Raw genomic sequence first — 23,206 nt, forward strand, 5'->3', positions numbered from 1 at the left:
GAAAAGTACCTGTGGTCTTCCAGGTGAAAAGGTCCAGTGGGTACCTGGATGTATGGGTTCAAATGTCTAGGTTGGAGATATAGATGTATCCACCATCAGAATATGAATTGTGCTTAAAGTCACAGTATTTGGTAAAATCCTCCAGGCAGAGTGAGAATAGACACCCAATAATTTGTCTATAAAAGGAACTTGAAAGGAAGGAGGCCTAGGAGACGTCTAGAGGGAAGAGGATGCAGGTCCAGGGAGGTCATCTTTTTTTGTTTGTATTTAGGATGGAAGAGGTTGAGCATGCTACAGGAAGAAAAAGAATGGGAGAAGCTGAAGGGTTTCATTCCTTCTTGCATTCAGTCATCCATCCAGCTCTCACTGATGGTGAGTTTATTCCTTCTTTTTATTTAGTTGAACAGACATTTTTGAGCACCCATTGAGTGCCTTGTGCTAGCCTCTGGTCACTGCCCTAAAGGAGTTCTTGATCTGATGGCAGGGATGGAGCCCACCCGCACCCCCCCCCCAACGTTCTCCAGGTTCCGTGTTAGAACACAGGGATTGCAGTGTGTGAGGGGCTGCTTTTAAATGCCATCTTATGTGGACTTGGTTGATAGCAGTGAGTCTTACCAGGTCTGGGGGTAGGAGAGCCTAGGATTGTGGTTGGTAGTTGGAAGACAGTCTCTGCCCTCTGGGGCACCCATAGAGACAGTCACACTGTTTCACATGAGGCCAAATACAAGCAGTTACTAGATACATAGTTAGGCAGGTTAGAATAACCCATTCACTCTCACTTTCAATTAGTTGTTGGAGTAAAACCCTGGATGGGACCAAGAGAGTAGGCCACTCTAGTCCTTGGGTTCCTATTTAGCAGGAGCTGTAGACCTTAGAATCTGGAGGAGTCTCTCGTGCCAAGAAATATGAACCTCCCTGTAGTCATTCTTGTCCAGTCTGCTCAGCTTCTTGAAGCTGAAGGTCCACCTGAAAACAGGGACAAACTGGGGAGCTCTAACTTCACCTACCTTCCAAAGCCTTAACCCAGAACCATTCATGACAATCCATTCCACTCATCTGATTCTTATCGACATCTGATCCACTTGGCCACTAGTTTATTTTCCTTTTCCAGTCTTCATCTTGGGTCTTCCCATGTGCTGCTTCCCATCATTTCCCCCTCTGGGCAGCCTTGGGTCACCTCACTCAATGCCCCTCATCTGACTCTCTGCATACCTGGGAACTCTCATCCCCTGTTGCTTTCATAGATGGCATTCTTCCCAGGCCCAACCTGGTCCCAAAAGAGGAAATAGGTGGCCTGTGAGAGAAGGAATTAGGCAGTAGGTCAGAGACATATTTAGTAGTTTGAGAACTGAGAAAGATCTGATGTTAGATTTTTCTTATTAGAATGAGTCTTAAAAATTATATTTTATTATTTGTAGGGCTTTCAATTCCTTGTTGCCAGTTCCTGGCACAGTATCACTCACATGATTAGAGCTCAATTAATCTTAGTCCCCTTTCCTTTTCCTGGACTTCTTTCCAATTTCCAGAACCAATTTGCAATTATGGGAAAATGAACTTGAGATAGTTCATCCATCTAGCCATCCATCCATCCATCCATCTGTCCGTCCATTCATTTACCAAGTATGTTTTTGAGTACCTAGTATGTGCCTATCACATTGCTTGGGTTTTAGTGATAAATAAGGTAGACACTGCTCCTGCCCTCGTGGAGCTTAGAGTTCAGATAAGATAGAGGCTTAACTAACACCTCCTCTGTGGGAGGCACTCCGGCCTGGCTGTCCTGGCTCCATGCCTTCTGGGATGAGCATTAAGTCCCCTTTGTTGAGAGAGAAGTTCTGAACCGAATGCCCAGCTCTGGTAACCAGGCTTCAGCATGGGGCCTTGTTTGCCCAGTCATGTTTAGTGACCATCCTGATGCACTAGACCCCTCCCAGGCTTGGGCCCTGCCTTGTTCTTTTCTCTCTCCTTCCAGAGACTCATCCTGATCTTCAACCCAAGGCCCAGAGTCCTATTTGTAGCTGCCAGTCCTCCTAAATGGCCAAGTTCTACCATGGGAGATATTCTGACCCCTCCCAGTATTTACACCTCACATTCCTGATTCACTCTCTCTAACCCACCACTTCCATCCTCCTTGGCCCCTGGAAGAGGCCCCAATGACAGTTCTGTTTCTGTCACTAGTGTCATCCCAGCATACGTCTCCTAAAGACCTCATAGTGGCAGGTCTGGCTGCAGGTTCTAGCTGTTCCCTCCAGCGACAGGAGAGAATGTGCCACTTGCAAATGGAAATGCTTTTCTCATCCAGTGTTTGCAGGAGCAGTTCCTACAATCTGCTGCTGAAATTTCCTGGCCCTTGTTGGCCCCGAGTTTCTTCTTAGTCACTCACTCTCCCATCCATTTATGCAGGGAGAATTTACTGAGACAAACTCTGGGTCAGGCCTGTGTTGGGCTCTGTGGACACACAAATGTATTAGACTTTGTCCCTCCTCTCCAGGAGCTAACGTTCCAGTGAGGAGACAGACATGACTCTGAGGTGTGTGTGGTGGGTGAGGTGGAGGAGAAGGTGAGGGAAGGAGAATTGCCATTGGGGCCTGTTCCAGGGCCAAAAGTGGGGGAGGAGCAGAGTGGCCTTCATAGGAGACATGACCCTGAGCGTGTTCACTAGCTGATGAGTGTGGGAATGAGGGTGGAGAAGGCCAGTGAGGCAGGAGCATCCCAGGCAGGGGAAACGGTATGTACAAAGGCATAGAATTCCTGGTGTATCACAGCACTGAGGACTTTGGGATTCCAGAGTGAAAGGAACGAAGGCAGGAGATGAATCTGAGAGGTAGGCAGGGGCGAGGTCATGAAGGGCCTCGAATGCCAGATGAGGTCGTTGCTATGTTCACCAAAATCTCCCAGTGATTCCTCTTCTTCCAGAGCACATAGCTTGACTGCATTCCCAGCCTCTCTTGCAGTTAGGGTGGCCCCATAGAAATCTCTAACATGTGATCTTCTCTCTCTTCCCCTGTCTGCTGTCTAGATGCAGAGGAGTCCAGGGCCTTAGGGGATGGAGGAGCCCAAGATGGAAGGAGCTTGGGTCTACAAGTTTCCACTTGGAGGAGAGCTTCCTATCCATCAGGAACACTCATTAGGACTTTGTGTGAATGAGAAATAAACTTAAGTGTTAAGCCACTGGGTGGAGGAGATTATCTGTTATAGTAGCTGGCAGATATCTTTACTCAGTGATCCTCAAACTTCAGCGTGCACCAAAAATCACTAGCAGAGCTTGTTAAAACATAGATTTCTGGGACCCACCCTGAATTTCCAAGTAAATAGGTCCAGAGGTGGGGCCTGAGAATTTGTATTTTTAAACAAGTCCCCAAGTGATGCTGGTGCTGCTGATCTGGGGACAACACTTTGAGAATCACTGTCTTAACTCTTACACCAGGCTGAAGATTTTACCCCAATGGGAGAGGCATAATCTTGGGTCTGCTGAGGGTAGAAGCACAAGCTGCACAGGAAGGAACCTTGGTTAGATGATGATGATGATGACGACGATGACGATGACAACAACAGACATGACTAGGACCAACATTTACCAGGAACTCATTATGTGCTAGCCTGTGTCCCGAGTCACTGAATGCTCCCAACAATCTGATAAGGTAACTGTTCTTAAATTTCCACCTGTAAGGGGCAAAGTCTCTTGCTTGAAAGATGCCCTTGCTGTCCCCTCCTCAGGCTCTATAAGAGGAAGGAGGAGGCGAATATCCCTGGGAGAGGTAGTCAGGCTTAGTAGAAAGAATTCATAAGCTTTGGAGTCAGACAGACTGGGCTAGAATCCCAGCTTCCCCATGGACAAGCTGTAGATGCTGGGACAGTCACATGACTCCTCTGCATCTCAGACTCCTCACCTGTAAAGTGGGAAAAATACTATGTACTTCAAAGGGGTGTTAGGAGGATTACCGAGAGCGTATAAAACCCCTGGCTCCTGGTCTGTACTCACGAAAAAGTGCGTTATTAATACTATCACTGCTCTGAGCTCCCAGACGTCATGCCTGGGCCAGGCCTGGCCGTATTGGCGTGTATAGTCTATTTCTTTTCCCTGAACTGCCTCAGTTTCCCTTGAGCAGCCCTAGGCAACTGTCTGAAGATAGAGAAGGAGCTGCAGCCACCTGTAGCCACCACCCTGCCCAGCTGGCTCTGATCTGGACCTCCAGCTGGCCTCTCTCAGGCGGTCAAGGCACAGACGACTGGCCAGCCTGATTCAGATGTCCTACTCCTGTATAATTCTTCTTGGGGATGTCCTGATCTCAAGGCAGCAGTAGCTACAAAATATAGGTTTATGTTTAACTCTCCCTAAGCACAGAGATTGGCCCAGCAAGCCTTAGCAGAGGGAGAAGGTGGGGTAAAGGTTAATGGCCAAGGCAGGGGTGGGGGATAGGCAAAGTGAGCCCCGACTTTGTGGCCTTAACAGGACAGAATTCAGCCTCTAGGTACTTTCCCATCAGCACTTCTCAACCCACCTTCTCAAATGCCAGGAACTTAGCTGGAAACTTGGCTGGAAACCCTCAGGCTTTGCTAGGAAGTGTCTTTTAACCTTTACCATAGCCAAGCAGCCCTTGCTGATTTTTTTTTTTTTTTTTAAGATTTTATTTTTCCCCCCAAAGCCCCAGTGGATAGTTGTGTGTCGTAGCTGCACATCCTTCTAGTTGCTGTATGTGGGACTCGGCCTCAGGATGAACGGAGAAGTGGTGCCTCGATGCGCACCCGGGATCCGAACCCGGGCCACCAGCATCGCAGCGCGCGCACTTAACCACCAAGCCACAGGGCCGGCCCACCCTTGCTGATTTTAACCACATTTAACCTCTTTAAATGCAAACCTTTTCTAGCTTTCACTTTTGCTTGGTCCATGTCTTTAACAATCTGGTTAAAATGTCCTTCAAGTTCTGGCAATGACACCTCTGAAGATCCCTGGCTAATCTCACTTGAACCTGAAGACAATGGTACAAGGTAAGAAGGTCAGAAGTGGTTATCCCTAGATTATAGCTGTGAAGTTCAGAGAGGCTATGTTACAGGCCGCATAGCTTAAGCCTGACAGAACATGGATCCAAATCCTCAGCTCTTAACATTACTCTACACTCTTTATTTAGAAAGTTGACAAGAAGAATGAAAACCATGACCTTGAATAAAATCCACATTCCTTGCTAGGGTCTGCAAAAGCCTGCACAATGTGGCCCTGCCCAGCTCTCCAGTATCTACTGGCACCTCTGTCCCTTCCCCCACTTCTGCCCTTCCTGCCTTCTGTTGTTTCCTCGAACCCATTAAGCTCTTACCCACCTCCAGGCCTTTGCAATGATGTTCCTTGCCTGGCTCTTCTGCAATGACTCCTTCTTATCCTTCAGGTCTCATTTCAAAGTCATTTTCTCAGGGAAAAGACTACCCTAAGGAGAACCCCTCTGTTATTTTTTTCCATTGCACCTTCCTTCCCAGCCCTTATCACAATCTGTAATTATTTATTGATGAATTTATTTATTTATTGAATTGCGTACCTAAGTCATTCAATTGAATTAATTTAATTATTCATTTATTTAGCAAATTTTTTTTTTAATACCTACTAAGGGCCATTTTTTCAGGAGCTGAGGTTACAATAGTGAAAAAAACAGACACAAATCTCTGTATGATGGGGCAACTTTCTAGGGGTTAGAAGAAGAACAAGTGGAATTAAGTGTCACTCCAAGGGTGTTGGCTTGAGCGACAGGAAGGCAGTACTGCCATTTGTGGAAATGGGGATGAGAGCATGTTGGGTGGATGGGAGGGTAAAAAGAATTGTTTATTTGTTATGTTAAGTTTCAGATGCTCTTTAGACAGTCAGGTGGAGATGTCAACTCGGTAACAGAATATATGTCTCCGTAGTTCAGGCGAGAGATCTGGGATGGAAATTATTTGGGAGTCATCCGAGCACTAATTGTATTAAAAGCCATGACCCTGGATGAGTGGTCCTGGGGAGTGAATGTAGTTAGAGAAAAGGTCCAAGAACTCAGCCGTCAACATTTAGAGATCAAAGAGATAAGGAAGAAACTGAGAGATGGCCAGAGAGATAGGAATAGGAAGCAGAGTCTTCACTTGAGAATGAAGATGAGGGAAGAGGTATTGGAATTTTGAAGAAAGAGGAGAAAGCAGGAAAATGTCGTCTAGGAGAGAGGGAGAGTGAGTGAACTAGAGAAATACAGTGTGACTTTCAGGCAGCTCTAGGGCCCATGTGAGGCTGGTGGTCACTAATTTAAAGGGTTCCTGATCAGCATTAATATGTGTTGTCTCTTGCCATGTTCTGCTATGAAGGTGCAGGCGCAGAGCAGATGGAAAGCTTTGGTTGAGCCAAAAAACCACAATGAAATGAACGAGAGGCAAGGAAAATGAGAATGTATGCAAGGCTGGGGCTAGGTGTTTGACCATGGGATTTAAACTAGATAGGAAGAGAAGTGAGGACATTGGGGAGTAGGGACAAAGGGACAGTAAAAAGTGAGTTGAAGGTCCCAGTGGGGTTGAAGAGTTTTTTTTGAGTCAGTTTACTCAAGGGAATGGGAGAGGAAGTATTTCAAGGAGATGCTTGAAACTGAAATTAAGGTATTAAGGTCTAAGGAATGAGCAGGGAGGGAGAAATGAAACGGAAGGAGAAGCAGAGGTTGAGGAATTGAGAAGCCAGGATATTGAAAGGATCATCTATGTGCATATCGAAATCATCAAGAATTATGACAGATCAGTTTTGGAGAGAGTCTTAGTATGGTTTGGGGGAGTGTTTACGGGAGACAGGGTATGTGCCTGGCACACGGTGGGCTCTCAATCAATGCAGTTTAGTCATTTATTTGCTTAATATTTGTTAGGGCGCTGGGGCTTCTCTCTCAGTTGCTTCCAAAGCTGAGCTTTGTGGAGGGTTGTGGCATTGCACCGTGAGTGGGGATGGGGTTGGGAGACACACTGGGGCGTGAGCCTGGCCTCAAGGGAATATGCGGGTCCCTGCTGCTGAGGCTGCCCCACAGCCTAGAGTCCAGGTCCTTCTGCTGCTTTCAGGCTGGACTCCCACCAGAGCCGCATGCCGTCAGCTCAGCGGCAGCAGCAGCAGATGGTGAGGAGTGGGTGGGCTGGGGCTATCTGCAACTGATCCCACAGTTGCCGGATTAATGAGGCCTCGTGTCCGCCTTCTTTTCTGCAGTGTGCCAGCCGACAGTAGCTTCCTTTGCTGGGGTGGGTTTGTTTGTGGGAAATTTTTTGGCAGTGAAACTCAGCACCTGATTGAAAACTTCCTCTCCCCCTCATTTCTCCCCCTCCCCCGGCTCCTTCACTGGCTGTAATAGATCCTGGGGCCTCAAGCCTGCCCCGGGGTTTCTGGTGTCAAACCGATGAAGCTGAGATCAGGTAGTCCTGCTCCTGCATTTGTAGATGGGGAAACTGAGGCCTACAGAGTTTAATCATTTATTCTATAGCGGGAGGCTCAGGACTCTACACACATTCCATGCCTTTCTGGTGTCTACCTACAACCCCAGGTTGGCATAGACTCCATGAGTAAGAACTTGGCTTGTTCATATATTTGAGGTTCAGGGCTATGTAAGCATATCTGATGGGCATTGAGGTCATGAGGGTAGGGGACAACTGGAAGCCAGATTACAATGAGGACAGTGGGGTCCTGAGAGAAAACATCACTATAAGTGAGGAGGCAGTCTGGCACAGAGGACCAGGCTAGCAAACTGACTCAAAGATAAGGAGCATTAATTGTGAGCATAGAGTAAAGCTCTTCCTAGTCCACTCTGACCTGGCTCCCTGGTAAATCCAAAAAGCAATTTCACTAAGTCATTACGGGGTCCAAGCAACTCTGTGGTAGAACTGTTCCTTCCCCAGCAAAAGCGATAAGAGAAAGGGAGGGTGCATTCTTAATGATGAACAAGAATGAGAGATCAAGAAAGAGAGAGAGAGAGATGAGCCCTGGAGATCTGCAGGGCAGCGACGATGCTGACATATTCCAGTAGGTGGGGTGGCAGGAATTGAGCCCCCAAGGAGCATTGGAGGTCAAAGATAGGTCAGTGCCATCGGATGGGTAGCCCAAGAGGAGCCTGAGGTGCATGGCAGACTGAGGCAGGCAGCAATACAGCAAGGACAACCTGGAGGCAGATGGTCATGGAACTCCCAGCCTCTAGGTGGCAGGCATTTGGAGCGGCACTGGACATCTAGTGTGGGTCTGAAGACCAATATAGGCTGCATCAACATGGTCAAACTGAGGGGCACAGGCAATGCCGAGTGGGACAGAATAATAATCAAAATCAAACCAGTGAGACAAAGATGTCTAATCTTTCTCACATGGTGGCATACATACAAAAATACTCATTTGTCTCAGAAAGGTAGAGGGACAGGCTGTTTGGAACCGGAGATGAATGACTTGGGGGCTCTAACTACCCAGGACCCCACCTGGCTGCTCAGAGGGTTCAGGAAATAAAATTAGCACATCAATAAAAATGTGTTCACAGATTGGGAAGCTCTGCAGTAAGGAGTGTATTTTTCTCAAGTAATAAGAAATACAAGGGAGATAATCCAGGGCTGCTGTAGCAGCTTAGAGATGCCATTGAGGACCTAGGCACCTCATGTGTTTCTAATCTGCCATCTATGGTTTTGGTTGTTGCCCTCATTGTTGCAATATGGCACCTGCAGCTCCAGACATCACTTCAGCATTCCAAGTGAGAAGAAGGAAGGGAGGGGGAGGGCAATGGCAGAGAGCAAACAGTGTGCCAGCCGAGGTTGCTCTCTTTTAAAGAGCTCTCCAGGAACCCTTACCATGGACTTGTTACATCTCATTGGCCAGGTCTGTGTGATGCGGCCACCTCCAACTGTAAGGAAAACTGAAAGATGTTTTGTAGCTAGGCATTTTGTTGCCCTGATAAAATCAGAATTCTGTTAGAAAGGAAGAAGAAAATTAATATGAGTAGGGCTGTGGCAAACACTACATTGTTTCAGGGAACAGTTAATAGTTTTGTGTAGCTTGACCACAGACTGTGAGGCAGGAGGAGGAGAGGGATGAGGCTAGTTAAGCAGTCAGAGCCTGGAGGATGCAGGGCCTTCGAAGTTGTTCGCAGGCGTCTGAACTGTATCATCTGGGTGATGGGATTCCACTGACGGGATTTAGGCAGAGGAGGGACTTGGTCAGATTACTGTTTTAGGCAGATCATTCTGGCTGAGGGGTTGGGGGGTACAGAGGGTGAGGAGGGGAGGTCTCCTATGAGGTTGGTGCCAGAAGCCACATACATACATAGAAGGTATCCTGTTAATTGTCTCTGAATGAGATGATAAGACTTAAACCAGGATAGCTGCCATGAGGAAGGGGAGAAGGGGATGAATTTGAGAAATTTTCAGGAGGTAAAATTGACAGGGTTTGGTAATTGACTGGGTAATTGAATGGTTGGGGAAAGAGGGTGGAGTTTAGGAATACTCCTGGGTTTCCCACCGTTAATTAGGATGTGGAACACAAGAGAAGGAGCAGGTCTGGAGTATGTAATTTGTTCAAAATCACAGAAGAAATTGGTGGTAGAGCTGGGAATTGAAAAAAGCAAACATTTGCATAGTTATTGCTATCTGCCTGGTTGTGTTTTATTTTTTTTTTTTAAGTTATTTATTTATTTATTGTGAAGAAGATCAGCCCTGAGCTAACGTCCATGCCAATCCTCCTCTTTTTGCTGAGGAAGACTGGCCCTGAGCTAACATCCGTGCCGATCTTCCTCCACTTTATGTGGGATGCTGCCACAGCATGGCCTGACAAGCGGTGCGTCAGTGCGCGCCCGGGATCCAAACCCAGGCCCCCAGCAGAGGAGCGCGCGCACTTAACCACTATGCCGTGGGGCCGGCCCCTGCCTGGTTGTGTTTTAAGCACTCAACACACATTAATGCATTTGATCCTCTCAGTACCATATAAGGTGGGTACATTATCATCCCTATTTTATAGATGAGTAAACTGAGGTTGAGAGAATATGATCCATTGGCTGAAATGTAGGTCCTTTCCACTACGCTTATGGTCAAGATCAAAGTCCTTTCTGTGGCTTTTGAGGCCCATGATTATACTGCTACTACTCCCATCCCAGCCCCATTCCCACCTCCACCTCTGAGTCACTGGGCTCCTTTCAGCTTAGCCTTACTCCTCTCCACCTGTGGCCCTTTGTACATGCTGTTCCCCCACTGCCTAGGAACGGACACAGCATCCTCATCCTTCAGATCTCAGCTCAAATGCCACACCGTCAGGGCATTCCTTGTCTTCAGCTGGGCAGATGTCCTTGTTACTCATTGTCAAAGCAGCCTGTACTTGACCTTGACAGCACTCACCCCCAACTGTATACAAACATCTCTTTTGTCCCCTCATTGTATCCTCAGTGCCGCATAGTAGGTGGTCAATAAATATTTGCTGACTCAATGAAAAATATAGGGGAAGATGAGAGTCTAGAAGTGAGCAGGAGCAGGACCATCAGAGATCATCTACTCTAACACCATCCTTTAACTTCTGGGAAATTGAGGCTCAGTCCGGTGCAGTGACTTGCCCACTGTCACACAGTAGGTAGGGAAGACCTGAGGATTCTGACTTCTGGTCCTGGGTCACTTCAGTGGTTCCCAGTGTGATGCTCCTGAGCTTGCCCCAATGCCTACCTGTCTAAGTCTGATTCCTCTTTCAAGATACAGCTGAGTCCTAAACATCTTTAGGATGCCTTTCTTGTTACACCTCAACTTCCCCCGACTCTGCCATAGTTAGAATTGACTGCTCTTTTCTCTGTGCTCCCCAAACACCCTCTAGCTTTGATCTTGCCATTCAGTGCTCTGCTGACATAGGAGCTCTTCCAAGGCAGGCACTGTGTCTGATTCCTCTGTCAGGGAGGCGTGCACGCAGCAGCACAGATGTGGTGTGGGACCTGTGCTGTGGACCCGTGATACAGGAAAGCAGAGGGACGTGGGATTGTCTAGGAATCCTTAACCCAGCCCGAGGGTCAGGGAAGTTTCTCAGGAGGCAGTGAATCATGAGCTGAAGAAACAGGATTAGCCACATGGGTGGTGCATGTGTGTTTGTGTGCCTGTTGAATGAAATGGGGCCTGGTGGTGGTGGGAAGGGCATTCTCAAGTTTGTGGAGTGGGATAATGAGCTAGTCACATGGGGTGGGGTGGGGATTGGGCAACCCAAAGCCCTTTTTTCCCAAAGATTCAAATGAAGATGTTAAACTGATTTCCAAGGGTTTTCTATAGCTACCTGAGCAGACAATGACAAGGCCAACTGTGTGACAAGTGGGGGAGGGCTGCCCTTTATAAAAGGTCCATTGGATCTGTTTCCCATGTTGGGTGAGACAGAACTTATGACTCTTTTCTTGTGCCTACAGCCAAGAGGAGTAGGGCTTGGGGACGTCATCTTTTCCCAGGTATTTGCTTATGAATGGAGGGACCTCACTTCCCTGCTCAAAAGCCTTCTGGGACCCTGCTGTCCTAAAGAAGGCCCCGGCCTCAGCCTGAATGTCCAACCCTTTTTCTCTTCTTCCTTTACTGTCCTCCTACCACTGCCTACCTAAGCTCCTTAGCGCCTGTCTCCATCCTGTCCCCAACCCCAGGAAGGCCTGCCTCAGCTCCACCTTGCCTAGCCACTCCCCACTGTCCTGCACAGGCTGTTCAAGCCTGCCCTGCCCCAAGCGCCTTCCTCAGGGCAACTCCCCCGAGCCTTTCTTTACCAGCAGGTATAGCACGTGACCCCAGCCCTGGCTTCAGCTGTTTGGACTATTCGGTCTATGCAAAGGAAAATTACTGGTGCCAGCAGCCTGTAGACAATGACCAACTGGGGCCAACATGGTCTTTCTCTCTGAAATTCGAACCCGTTTATTCGGGGAGAATTGGACGGCTTCCTGGTAAAGGGAGCATCATTGAAGAGTCACAGGGAGGAGAGGCAGAATGGCCGAGTCACTGTGGTGGCTGGGCACCAGAGGAGGGATCATGGGGTCTCTGGTTGCTGAGGGGCAGTCAGAGCCTCTGACCGTGTGGCTGGAATTATTGTTGTATATCAAAAGCAGCTCAAGTTCCACGAGGCCGAGTGAGATTTCCAGGAGCTTATTCCCACACACATCCTACTGTCTCCTCCCTCCTTTACTGGAAGGTTTCTCTGTTCTTCCAGAGGCACCCAGAGACACCCACCACACATCCAGAGGCACCCACCAAACCCCCTCCCCCTGCCAGGAGCCCGGCCCAAGCTCTCTTCCTCTGGGAACTCTTTCTGCTGCTGTTTAATTCCTACTACTCTTCATCGAGGGCCAGGAACTGGACGTGTTTTATCTCTAATCCTTCCTTCTCTGACCAGAAATCTTAGAGACGTTGAACAATTTGCCTAGGGATCCAAACCCAGAGCTTTCCCCAGAGCTTGTCCTCTTCCCACCAGACCACACTCTTTCCTTTCTGGGCCCCAGAAAACTCCTTTCACTCCTCACCGATTTTCAAAATTTCCTGTAACTCGCCTTCCAGCACAGAAACTACCTGGCATGGCTAAATATTGTTTTATATGTCTTGTCTTCGTAACAAAACTCTGAATTTCCATTCTTGGTGTTTTTTTGGCTGGGGGATTTGGTTTCCTGTCATAACCCACTGCACAGTGCCATGCACAAAATAGGTGCCCCTTGCTCAGGGCCTGGCATATGGTAGATGTTCAGAGTAGTGTAGACAAGGCTTAGGCTAGTTCCTCCACCCCCACCCCATCGTACCTCACAGGTTCGTGGGTGTTCAACAAATGGTGGTGTCACATTGAAAGGCTGTCAATGTGGTTTAGTGGAAAGACATTGGATTGGAGCCAGATGGCATGGGTGTGATCCTGCTACATGCTGTACAACCTTGGGCAAGATACCTAACTTCTCTGAGCCTGTTTTTGTCAGATGTAAAGTGGGGATTATACTATGTGCCTCCCAGGATTGTTCTGAGGATTCAGGGGCAATACAGATAGTGAAAGGAGCTCTCACCAAAGTGACACTGGTTCGCACAGGGCCTTCATCTCTTAGGGAGACCCATGTGGCCAGCTCCAAGGGCAGCTAGGTGACTTGTAGAGATTCTTACCTTCCAGTTCTAGCCTCAACTCCTTTCTACCTCAATGATTTTGGTGGTTTAAACAGATCTGTCAACAAAAATTGCTGACCAAGTGTTTAGAAGCTATCACTTTTAGCTTTTCTTTATCACTTCGCTTGTAAAACCAACGTTATTGGATCTGTTTTTCCATTAACGATTTGGGGAGGGGGGTTAGCCCCAGGTAGTACATTAATGTCATTTCCCTTGTTCCTTCCGTAGCAGGACTCATCTCCACCTTTAATTGAAGTGAGGACCACTTGGTAATTGTTTTGGCTCTGATTATGACAGAATTGGCTCGTAGCTATAACTGGGGTCTTTGGGGTCAGGCATGCCTGCGTTTGAATTCTGCCTTCACCACCTACTTGCTTGTACAAGATACCAAATCTCTGAGTCTCTTTTTACTCAGTGTAAAAGGGAGATGATACCCCTCCCTTGGTTGGCGGAAGGACTAAGTGCTAACTAACTGTATAGTGCCTGGCATATTGGAAAGACAATAGAGGCTAGTGCTCTTTCTAGAAACAATTTCCTAAACCTCAAGGACTTTCCTGGAAACTGTTTAAAATAACTACATGGCATCCTGGAGTGGCATATGAGTCCACCTTGCATTTGAACCACTAGTAGATGAAGCTGGACTTGCACATGGAAGTCTTCTGATAATTAACCCGGGGTTGGTGATTTTAAGCCAGTTTTCATTCTGCTGCAGAAACAAAAAAGATGAGACTGGAGAAATGCTATTCCTTTAATTGAAGGAACACTTTTATGTTCTCAGGTCTATTTTAATCTTAAGTGCCGATTATGCATCATTCTCTCCTGTTAACAGACACTTCTGTAAGTGATCTGCACAGAGAGAAATATGATTCTTACATAAATACTGTACCATGAGAAATTATCTTATTACCTAATATACCGAAAAGCTAATAAGATAAAGGAACGGTACGAGTCATTTTTGGACAATATTAAAACTTGATTTTAGCTCATGGAAATAAAATGTAATTTCCTTCTATTATTCTCTTTTCCAGGTAGAACAAAGGCAGTGAAAGGTGTAAGGATATTATACAGCTGTGTTCCGTGAGCTCTTATGAAGGCTGTGGAAGGGATCCAGGCAGGATGGCCTCAAATTAAGATTTTAATGACTCGTCCATTTAGAAAACACACTCTTGCTGTTAAAGCGGTCTTGTCAAGAAATGATTTTTGAATCTGCAGGTGAAAGTAAAAAACCCGTTTCCTATTCAGTTGTACAAATGCTTGATTCTGGGTGTTTGCATGTGTATGTCCATTAAGGAACAAATACATAGTAACTACAGAAAGTAAGGGTAAAACAATTTCAAGAAGTGGGAATTTCCTGAATCACCTATGGCAAAAGGCAATTAAGTGCTGAATTTTGACAAGGTTAAGGTAGCCAGACCCAAGTATTGACTGAGTATGGGCCCCACAAGACTTTGAGTTTCAAATGTACTTTTAAATGTTGTTCTTTGGGGTTTAAATGTTTTATTTACAAATGAACAAATAATGATTGATCTTGATGAAAGAAATTTAAACAGGACCCAAGTTGATAAAAATTTATGGCTGTAACTATCACTTGTCCAGTGTTTAATCTTTGGTAATAGATGTAAGTAGGTTTGATGCTGGTTGTGATGATGGAGGATGGTTACAGACAAAAACGCATGTTTTTTGCACTCTTCCCTTGCTAGCATGTTGACAGAAATAACACTAAGTAAATGCCTTCAGCCTTCTCTGGCATGCAATTTTTCATCCAAGCAAAACGTAATGTACCTAGGACCTAAAAGAAATTTAATCATCTCTGCATTCTTGTGATTTGTTAGCCCTGTCCCACAAAGACCTACAGAAACTGTGTAATGTCTGCCTGGAGATTTAAGGTAACAGGCTTACACTCGCAGCAAGATGAATTTTTTATTAGATGTTAGGCAGACACATTGTGCTCATGTCAGGAAGTGTTGCCAAGACAGTGTATGTAGAATGTCCTTCTATAGATATTTTAAAGACCTATTTAAACACCTACAGCTATTTGTGAAACTTCCAGGATAGATCTGTTGGAGGCTAGGGAATGAACTATATGAACTGTATGATTTCACCAACTTCCAATATTCCAAAATAACGTACCCATTCATTTAAAGTGCAATAAAATGACACCTTTAAGGAGCAGGGCTGGTAATGATTGGTAATAACTATCACAGGTTTGGCAGCAACATTTTTAGATCTTATACATGTTTGTGAAGCTCTGCTATTCCTGGGGGCAACTATTAGTTTGAATGCCATTTTTCTTCAGAAAAGAAACATAGGGGATTGTCTTTAAGATAAAACTAAAGTAAGAACCTTTAAGTTCAACTATGTGAAGTTCAGGCTGACTTGGAGTTTTAATATTTAGCTTGGTTAATTAAGTCTCATTTTTTGCCCTGAATTTAATTATCCCAATCATTGAGGTAATTTACTATAATAATAAAAAGGGGGCTAAGAGAAGTGGAAGAGAATCTGACTATTCCTTCATCTGGCTCATCAGGGGCATTTCTTCTGCAAGTCTCAGTTTCTGGGTGGTGATGTTTTATGGGGTATTACGAATATTTAATTAGCAAGAAAATGAAAATAGACAGTAGATCATCAATGAGTGATTGTTATCAGGAAATCACTACTAAAAAGCCCATGTGTAGGTTCAGGGCATGTTTTACTAAGAATCCCTGGTACCTTAGGCAGTTCCTCCTCACTAGCTTGAGCTTACATCACATTCTTTACACAGTGTATGAATAAGTCCTTCTTTAGGGTTTCTATTCAAAGGTAAGAAAGTCAAATATTTGCCACTTCTAAGCAAAAATGAGTGCTAGAATAAAAAGTTGACCTTTCTTGTTTAGCTGTCACTTCCAGTATACAAATGGTCTGTTTGCTTAATATTGCTCACGCTCTGCATCTCAACACCGAGGTGCTCTGCAGTAGAATCAGACTCAGGTTCAAATCCCAGCTGGAAACCTGCTAGCTGTTTCAAGTTACTTAATCTCACTGAGCCTCAGTCTTGTCATCTGTGAAATGAGGATGGTGCTATCTACTTTTCCCAGACTGCTGGAGGACAAAGTGAGGATGCAGAGGACACCATCCAGCCTGTCTGACACATGACAGCAGCTCTCCAAATAATGACTCCCTTTCTTCTGCACAAGTCACAAATATGCTTATAAATGAATATCAGGCACTAATGTATCCTAATGTCAAATGTAATGCCTAATGTGCCAGCTTGTCATCAACCAGGGCAGTGTTCCTCACACTTTAAAGTACCAGTGATTCACCTGGGGATCTGGTTAAATATAGATTTGCATTCAGCCCGAGAGTCTGCATTTTAACAAGCTCCTAGATGATGCCGATACTGCCAACTGGAATCCACACTTTTAGTAGCATGGAACTAGGGAAATGACTTTTGAATATTGAGTTGACTTTGAGAGACTGGGCTAAGTTGCAAAACAGAATTTTACTCTACCCTTTTTGGTTTGTTTGTTTAATGATAAAAACATTGGGGAAATCTGAAGATGCTACAGAAAAAAAAAGTTTGCGTGAACACATTTAAAAATCTGGGAAGCTCAAATCCATTCTACACACTTTCATTTATTGTCTGGACAGATAAAGTACAAATAATTCAAACACAACAAGATTATGGAAAAAAAACATTTACAGTACTTTCCCTCAGAAGTCATCTAAACTAGCAAGATTAACATGAGGTCATTCATTATAACTAAAGTATACAACTGCCTGGTCCTAAGATTTTTTTTCATTTTTTTTCCCCCAAGAGTGAACACATTATAGAGAAGAGATTTTGGCATGCCTTTCCCATTAATGCTTAGCAAATGCATCAACACTTTGCCAGCAAACTGCGTTCATTCATAGCAGGTGATGTAAAAAGGTTTCCCTGAATGTTGAACGAGTGTTCTCTGAACTGAAATCTGGTGTTTGTTTTTGTTTTTTTCAAAACCTAAAAGAGGAAAAAAAACAGAAAAAAAATTTAAAGGAGGAGTCTATGATGCAGCCTTGGTTTTCGTTATCTGTCTACCACTACGACTACTACAACAAAGTTTGCCTCTGCAGTGTGAAAACAACAGTTCTGTCTACATGCACTTAGTGGGTTCAGCATGGGAAAAAACGCACAAAATAAGCACAAGTTATAAATAACCATAACGTTTTATTACCATTAAGACTAAACTTGTATTGAAAAGATTTTATATAACAAGACAAGAAAAGCAATAGCAAATTTAACTATCAACTAGATTATGCATAGCGAGTAACTGTTTCTATTACCCAGGGAAGAGCATGAACCCTTGTATTTTTTTTGTTTTGTTTTTGTTTAAATATATAACCGTACAAAGCACAAACATACTAAAATGATCAGTGCACTGGACGTGGGAGAACGCTCCCTCAGTCATTTTGTTCCCTTAGCTCTGTTTTGTTTTCCCCAATCTGAATTACATTAAAATAAAGACCCAGTTGTTTTTATTTTTCTACTGTGCAGTAAGAAAAAATATTCACAACAAACATGACAATATATCAAACAATAGTTCTACACAAGTTACCTTGATACCTCTTGAACTGTCACTTAAATATCATAAGAAAACATTTTAAGACACATACAAACGAAACTAGCCAAGTGTTACAATTTATAATAAATTAATCCAAAGAAAAAATAACTTTATATATATATATTTATATTGTATATACACATACACACACAACAGAATGACACAATAATATGCTTCTTCCCATAGTTTAAGTAAACAAATAAGTAGTCTAGCCAATCTAGCTATATTTGATCTCGGCCATAGGCATCATCACGTCTGCGATTAAATAAATAAGTGTTTCAAGCAACATAAACAGTGTTTCAAACGTACCAACACAGCCCAATTCTATCAGCATGGGCTACAAAGTGAATTTGAAAATTCCTTAATGAATTTAAAGCAAATGTATCTTTTGTTTTCCTCTCCTAAACACATTACATTTAACTATGATACTAAGATATGTAAATAATTTCGTAGCACCTACTGCTCAAACTAAGGAAGTTTTAGATCAAAAGGAAAATTAATCTTTTTAATTTTTTTCTGCTGACATCCCATACTGATGACTTAAAGAAAAACTGTCTTTCAACTCATCTCCTTGCTTTTGGGTTTTGACTGTGGGGAACTGTGGTACCCTGGGTAGAACGAACACTCCTTTCCCCTAGTAATTAATAATTTTTTAATTATTATTACATGCTATGAAAAGATATGAAGATCATCTGTTTATAGCCCATCCTTCAAAAAACAGTCTACGAATCCAGTTTAAAACACACATCTTGATCTCTAAAAAGTTACCAGTGCAGTATGAACGCAACAAAGTTGTCAATTTCCCCTAAATTAGCCAGTCAAAATATTTTTTTCTCAAATCCAGATTCTCTTGTAAAAATTCTTTATATTTTATAAAAATAGATTTTTCTTGAAACCCATTTTCAGCAAAGAGACCACCTCTTTGGCAACAATGTTAATGTTATTAAATTGTTAATGTCATCAGGTATCCCCCTTGCCCCCATCCCCTAACAGAAGACTGTTTTAGTTCACATGATATAAAAGAAAAAAGGAAAAATAAAAAAATTTGCAAAAGTTTTTTTTCATTTTTGCAATTTTTATTATTCCTCTTTAATCTGTGTGGGGTTTTTTTTGTTTTTTTTTTTTACCAATCTGATTGGATCAACATTTTGACAAAAAAGAAAAATCTTTTTTTTCTTTCTTGAATCCCATTACTTCGTAAAAATTGTTTTATTTTTATTATTTTTTTTTGTTTTTTGTTTTTCTTCTTCAAATGAGCGAATGGTCATCTTAAAAAGACCCACCTTCAAGGAAGGTAGTAAAGTTAGCTGGCTGGGTAAAAATCCCTGCACATCGCTATCTATGTATATTATATTCAACAACGACGGCTATGAAAGAACATTCAATGCATCAAAGGTATTTTTTTGTTTTTTTTTTTTCTTTTTTTCTAAGCATTATAAAATCCTTTCCTGGTACATCTCAGGATAATCCAATGTTTTAATACTTAGGCAACACTGGCTTATAAAGTCCATGGTTGAATATAAGCCTTGAAAAGTTTGTTTCCCTCTCTTTTGTGTGTGTGCGTGTGTATGTGTGTGTGTGCGCGCATGTGTTTTGTTCGTATATATTTATATATATATTTTAATAAGTAAGGATGGGAAATTCAGGACTTGTGGGCTTTGTTGGTTTTAAAGGAAACTTGTAACACTCGGTCTCCCAGGCGGTACCCGTTGAGGCTGGCGATGGCCATGGCCGCCTCGTCATAGTTGGTCATGGTGACAAAGCCGAATCCCTTGCACTTGTTGGTATTGAAGTCACGGATGACCTTGACGTTGTTCACTGCTCCGAAGGGGCCAAAGAGCTGCCAGAGGACACTCTCGTCAGAATCAGGGGACAAGTTGTAGACAAAGATGCACCAGCCTGTTCCTGTGTGACCAGGGATGTTCATTCCCACAAGGCTCGTCATCCCGTCAATGGTGATTGGGGAGAACCTGGGGGGACAAGCAGAAGGGGGGACTGGTCCAGACATCAGTCTGACCATGGATAACACAGAGATGCACAGACACAGACATGGGGCAGAGGGCTGAGTGAGTGTTTGCAGGAGAGTCTTCAGGGTTTTAAAAACCAAAACACAAAAGCTAATGTCTGTGGTATTTCTTCTGATGGGAATGGCTAGAATGGCTAAGGCATGTATATGCCAAGAGAAAGGCCTACATCAATTCCTAAAAACCATGAGGAACTCCCAAAGCCATGCTCTACCATAGTTCTATCACAGTATATGTTCACAGGGGAACCCACTCTGACCCTTCCCCTCCCTCCCCACAACAGACAGTGAGCTCTTGGGAGAAGGGGCTCTCTCTCATTCATTCTGTTCTACTTATTCACTCAGTGGAGCACATATGTGAATCTCACAGACATAGTGACACACAGAAAACACTCAATAAATGTTTATTGATTGAATAAGTGAATAACATTGGTGGAATCAATGCTTGGGAAATTTTAAAGTGCTCAAGCCTTAAGTGCTCAAATCTACCATCTTGCACTCCTTTGACTTATGGCTGTCAAAGATCTCTTGATATTACTGAGGATGGTGATAACATGAGAATGAACAGACATGTCTTGTTATTGATCAGATGAGTGGCTCATGTTTCATTTAGCATGTACTCAAAAGAGTTCCAAAAAAAACTCTGAGCAATAATAATAAAGATGTATCACTCCTTGATGCTATATTATCTGGAATTCATTTCTAAGGACACAGGAGAGAGATTCCAAGTGGTTTGTGCATTTATATATCTTGAATCACCGTACATTAGAACAGCAGAAAACTGTTATTTGCCCTATTACAAATACTTTTGTATTAGGCTTCGAAATCTTCTCAGTTTTCATGTAATCTTGAAAATAAAAACAACCCTTCAGATTCCATTCACTATCTGATAAAATGTATTCACGTATGATTCACGATGGATGCATCAGATGAAACAATTAGGTTACCAGTGCCTATAGCAGAAAAATATTTGCTAACATTTTGTTTTATACCAAACTTATACAGGGATTTTGATCCTATATACTGACTAGTATCTTGCTTTTCATTTTTTTTTTTTTTTCTGAAGAGGGAGCTAGAAGAAGAGGAAGCAAAAACTGGGGAAAAGGATAGGATAAAGTGTCATGTAGGGCTGTTTTAAAAATAAGCAAATATTCTTGGAAAGTTGAAAGTCCTATGAAAAAATAGTTCTGTATCTAACTAGAATTTACATAATCAAATGGCTGCTAAAGATATGCTAAACATAACAACTCAATAAACATTATTGTTGGTATTATTCACTACGTCAATCTTCCCTCTTGCTTAAAAACAAATAACAAGACAAAACCAAAAAACGTCACAGTAAGGATTCTTAGAAGGGCAAATCCATGTCTGATTGTTATTTGCACTATTTCTGAAGACTTGTCTTCTCAGCCTTCTCTCCTCCAACTGAGTGAATTGACCCCTTTCAGTTTATAGGTGGAGAACAGCTAAGTATTTATTATAAAGCCAAAGTCAGGGCCAGCAAAGAGGTTTCAAGTACAGCCTCAACTCTGGTAACGGTCGGCTGGAGCACTTTGGTAGGAAGGATTCTGGATCCAAATTTGGGTTTAATGGGAAAAGAGAATGCCCTTATCGAGTGGTATTTACTATGGGTGGGGAACTGGAGGAGGTGGCAGCAAGCATGCTGCAGCTGTGTCTTCCCTGGCCTTATCTATGGACGGGCATCACTCTTTTCATAATTTTGGGTGCTACCTCACTAAAGTTAAGAAAGGGGCAAAGGTTTGGGACAGAGCTGGGAAGGACGTAAAATGCATGAGAACAAGCACGCGGTGTGCTAGACACATGGAGATAATTCAGTTATCCTCACTGGTGTGGGGATTGAGATTCAAGAGGCTGGTGCTCTGATAGTGAAGCCTGAAGTCAAGTGATTTCCTCCACTGCGTGGCAGTTTCCAGAGTCAGGGTACTTACCATGCATGGCCAAGTGGCACAAGAACTGCCTCGTATAGGGAGTGTGACTTGGCTATTAAAGACCACATCTCTTTCCCTTGACTGTAGGAAGGGGAATTAAAGTGTGCAGCTCTACTGAGCAGGATGACGAAGATGCTATGTCCCTAGCAGCTCAGTGGAGCTTATCAAAAGCACATATGGGAATCTTATGGCCACAGTGACATGACGCACTCAACTTCCTGAGATTCAGCTTTCAGACTAGGTCTGGAACACCCTTATGACTGCATTCAGAGAGTCCCCAAAACCTTGACTCTATTTGAGTCCCCCACCCCACAAAAAGGCTTTAAATGAAACAAACAGCAAGTTTAAAACATACATACATATATAAGCAAGGGAGGATTTATAATAACTGTTAAAACCTGTAACAAAAGAAACCCTTGGTTTAGGTGCACACAGATACACTTCGTTCTCAGGCTGTGCCTGAAATGTACACTGAGGTGGGGGTGGGAATCAGAAGGTCATCTACATGTTTATTCATGGTCTGGCTAGTGATGGTAGTCCAAAATCTAATTTTTCCACTGACAATCATAAAATTGTCAACCATGATTAGCAAAATGTTCTAATTTTGATTTGCTGGAATCTGCCCTCTTAACTGAATCTTGGCATTGCTAATGCAAAACAGTTGCTCTGCAAGTTTGCAAAATCAGCTGGCAAAGAGTTGGAGCCATCCCCCTTAGGGGAGTCATTCAGAGGACCAGATTATCAAGGGCTTGGTAGCTGTGGCACCTGAACCATAGGAGAAGCCCACCTGCAAATGAAAGAAAAAGTGAAACACACAAACACACTGTGTGTGTCCTAAAAGAAACAAAACCAACTGAGGTCTGAAATTAAAATTAAGAATTTGACATGCTGGTGGAAGAAAAAGGAAGAATTAAAAAAAAAAAAAGTAAAGTTAGTGAATTAAAAAAAAAAATTCTAGCCCCAGTCTGTGCCAACACGGACATCTGGCAATCTGTGGAGTTTTAATTACCTCTTTACGCCATAGGCCATATTAAGCAAATTGTCCAGCCTGCAAAGAGAAGGAGGGTCTCTGGGTTAATGCCTCACAGATGGTAAGATCGCTCAATGGAACTATTAATAAGAATGCTCCATTTTCAATGAAGAAAAGCTCAACAACTTTCCCCAAGGCTTAGGAGTCTATCCACCAGTAGTTTCCCACTTTCTTGCCTCCAACCAAAGTAATTTATGTTTAGGTCAATGCTAGAGTTTAAAGCAAGTGTCTAATGAATCTCCCTTTCTTTCAAGGTCTGAATTAATCCCACTCCCCCCACCTCTCAGAACCTTTGTGTGGATTTTGTTTTATATTGTGTGTGAAACTGTTAAAAAGGGGCGGCTTCTTAAATTGTTCACCTTGTATTGCAATTAAACTTGTGAATACAGGTCTCTGTTCCAGATTAACAATACATGTGCACGTGCAATGCATATTACAAGGGATCTTTTCTCTTAGCCTGGCTACATTAACTAAATCTTCTTACCAAACATTTTTTTTTTTTTGGTGGGGGGAGAGTTTGGGGGTTAAGATTTTTAAAAATTAGCTTCCTATT

General features: G+C 43.5%; 1 protein-coding gene across 3 annotated transcripts in view; it reads right to left on the bottom strand.

The window, feature by feature from the left end:
* Window positions 1-16,666: 16,666 nt before the first annotated feature.
* The window catches only part of ELAVL4 (ELAV like RNA binding protein 4), an 86,816-nt gene continuing 80,276 nt past the window's right edge, over window positions 16,667-23,206 (bottom strand). Inside the window, exons 6-7 of one of the 3 annotated variants that reach the window (XM_004438528.3) lie at window positions 22,633-22,671; window positions 16,667-19,663 (exon numbers count right to left, since the gene is read on the bottom strand). In XM_004438528.3, the coding sequence (XP_004438585.1) occupies window positions 19,294-19,663; window positions 22,633-22,671 (409 nt within the window). In that variant the 3' untranslated portion in view covers window positions 16,667-19,293. The remainder of the gene's footprint in view (window positions 19,664-22,632; window positions 22,672-23,206) is intronic. The other 2 variants (XM_004438530.3, XM_087445974.1) reach the window with 2 other exon arrangements.

This window comes from Ceratotherium simum, chromosome 22 (assembly GCF_057802395.1).
Source record: "Ceratotherium simum simum isolate JZ-2026a chromosome 22, ASM5780239v1, whole genome shotgun sequence".
Taxonomy (NCBI): domain Eukaryota; kingdom Metazoa; phylum Chordata; class Mammalia; order Perissodactyla; family Rhinocerotidae; genus Ceratotherium; species Ceratotherium simum.